The sequence below is a fragment of the Wasmannia auropunctata genome, unplaced genomic scaffold (genome assembly GCF_000956235.1).
Source record: "Wasmannia auropunctata unplaced genomic scaffold, wasmannia.A_1.0 LD319632.1, whole genome shotgun sequence".
NCBI lineage: Eukaryota > Metazoa > Arthropoda > Insecta > Hymenoptera > Formicidae > Wasmannia > Wasmannia auropunctata.
Genome location: NW_012043258.1, coordinates 1 through 2,226, shown reverse-complemented (window position 1 = coordinate 2,226; position 2,226 = coordinate 1). Strand labels below are relative to the sequence as shown.

The following is a 2,226-nucleotide window of genomic DNA, read 5'->3' as shown; positions in this document are numbered from 1 at the left end:
TCGCGGAAAAGAGTCAACAATAAGAACTTCGAGAACGATACATTTCGAGTTCGACTTAATGCCTGTTTTTAGATAGGAATATCAAAGAAGATCTATAGTACGATAGAAAGCATATCGAGTTTCATTATGTATGCAATTTAAATTTTGTCGTGGTTTGTTCGTCGTGCTCTATCTATATTTCGCATCCATTAATTTCTCGCTATTATGCATTTTTCCTCGCATCTGCAATCGCGCCTGTATCCGCACGAGAACAGATACTATTAACGTAAAAAGACATCCTACCGTCAACAGCCAAGGTGTCAAACAGTTTGGAAACATCAAAGAACATGGTATCAGAGGAAACGAAATACGATGATATTTGTTTATCACCTGAATGCATTCACAAAGGTGAGTAAAATATATATCGAAATTTAAATTTTCTCTCAATTTAAATATAATTTTTTAACAGGACTAAATATTGTCGATGTATATGTTCGAGTGATCAATATAATTATATCTTTATGTACGCAAAATTGCGTAGGAGATATTTCATATCGATTATTGCATTTGACACGATATATAATAATAAATTTTTTCCAAAATATTTTCTTACCAAAGATGTTTTACATATAAATATTTACTTAACTAAAATATAAATTTGGATGTTTTATACGCGAAAATTAATGTTATAAATCATTCCATTCGAACACTAAAAAATGACTATTTCGCCTCGAGAATGTCGGATACTAATCCGCTCAACATATACCGTAGCCTCTGAAGTAATAAAAAACATGAATCCTAATGTGCACCCTTGTGATGACTTTTACAAATTCGCCTGTGGTGGCTTTCTCGAATCCAGGATTATTCCTGACGACAAAACTAGTGTGTCTACGGACTCTGTTATCGATGATGATCTGAGAGAACAACTACGGCTAAGTATCGAACAGCAGAGTCCTCCAAACGAATTGAAACCATTTAGACTTGTCAAGGATCTCTACAAGGCCTGCATGAACAAAAGTAAGCAACCACGACATGAAATTTTCTCTTTAAATCGCTAAACTCGAAAAACGCAATAAACTTTTTTAATGAATCCAACGAACTCATAGCACCATTAACATTAAAATTGAAATTTCTATTGATAATTTAACAAAATTATATAAAGCTTTGACCTTAGTATATTTCTCTCTCGAAAAAAAAATACGGCATATAATTGAAATACTTTAACATATAACGTATTAGAAAAATAACTGCATCATATTTATTTTATATAAGTCCTACTTTTAAAGCATTTCGTAATATCAGTCAAAAAGGGAATAAAAAAAATCAAGAATGTCTTTTTTCATTTTTAAATGCTGTTTGTTTCAGCCGCTATCGAGCAAAGAGGATTGACGCCATTATTGAACAGCCTAAAGAAACTCGGTGGCTGGCCCGTTTTGAACGGTAAAAGATGGAACGAGGGCAACTTCACTTGGAAAGATTCCGTTTATAGATTCCGCAGATTAGGCTGTCCCATTAAATACTTCATCAGTTTCAGTGTTTATATCGACTGGAAAAATAATTCGAGACGTTTAATCACCGTAAGCACGTAATTTATCCTAAAATATCGTAATAAACGCGGAATGAAAATCATAATTTAAAAATTAAAAATCATATATAAAATGAAATAATAATAAGTAAAGTGATATATATATATATATATATATATATATATATATATAATGATACAAATTATTTTCGAAGCCAAAATTGCGTTTCTCCAATCAGTAAATAAAAATTTATAATTCTTTAAAGCTCGGTCAAGCATCGCTCGGTCTTTCGCGCGAATATCTGTTGAAAGGTTTCAACGAGAAAATAGTACAGGCATATTACGAGTACATGGTGGACATCGCTGTTATTCTCGGGGCTAATCCGGACCGAGCTCGCACTGAATTAAAAGAATCACTTGAATTTGAAATTAAGCTTGCAAATGTAAGTTATTCTTACAGTTATTAATCAATACAAAGTAACTATAAATTAAAGTTCCGCTGAAAAAATATTTTCCAAATCGTTGATCTATTGAAATTAATATTAATTGATTAACCGGATAAATATGAACGCAGATCTCCCTGCCCAAAGAGAAACGACGCAACATGACTCTCCTCTACAATCCTATGTCTGTGAATGAATTGTATACGTCCTATCCTAGTATACCGTGGTGGGAATACCTTAACACCATCATGGAACCGCAAGCACAACTTAATCAGGACG

The 2,226-nt window shown here is 32.7% G+C and overlaps 1 protein-coding gene across 1 annotated transcript; it reads left to right on the top strand.

The window, feature by feature from the left end:
* Positions 1-326: 326 nt before the first annotated feature.
* On the top strand, positions 327-2,207 carry LOC105460557 (endothelin-converting enzyme 1-like; the record flags this gene model as incomplete). Its single annotated transcript, XM_011707011.1, has 5 exons — positions 327-387; positions 751-996; positions 1,345-1,556; positions 1,771-1,947; positions 2,079-2,207. Coding segments are annotated over exons 1-5 (825 nt in total), but the record flags the coding sequence as incomplete, so codon positions are not given.
* Between the last annotated feature and the right edge of the window lie 19 nt (positions 2,208-2,226).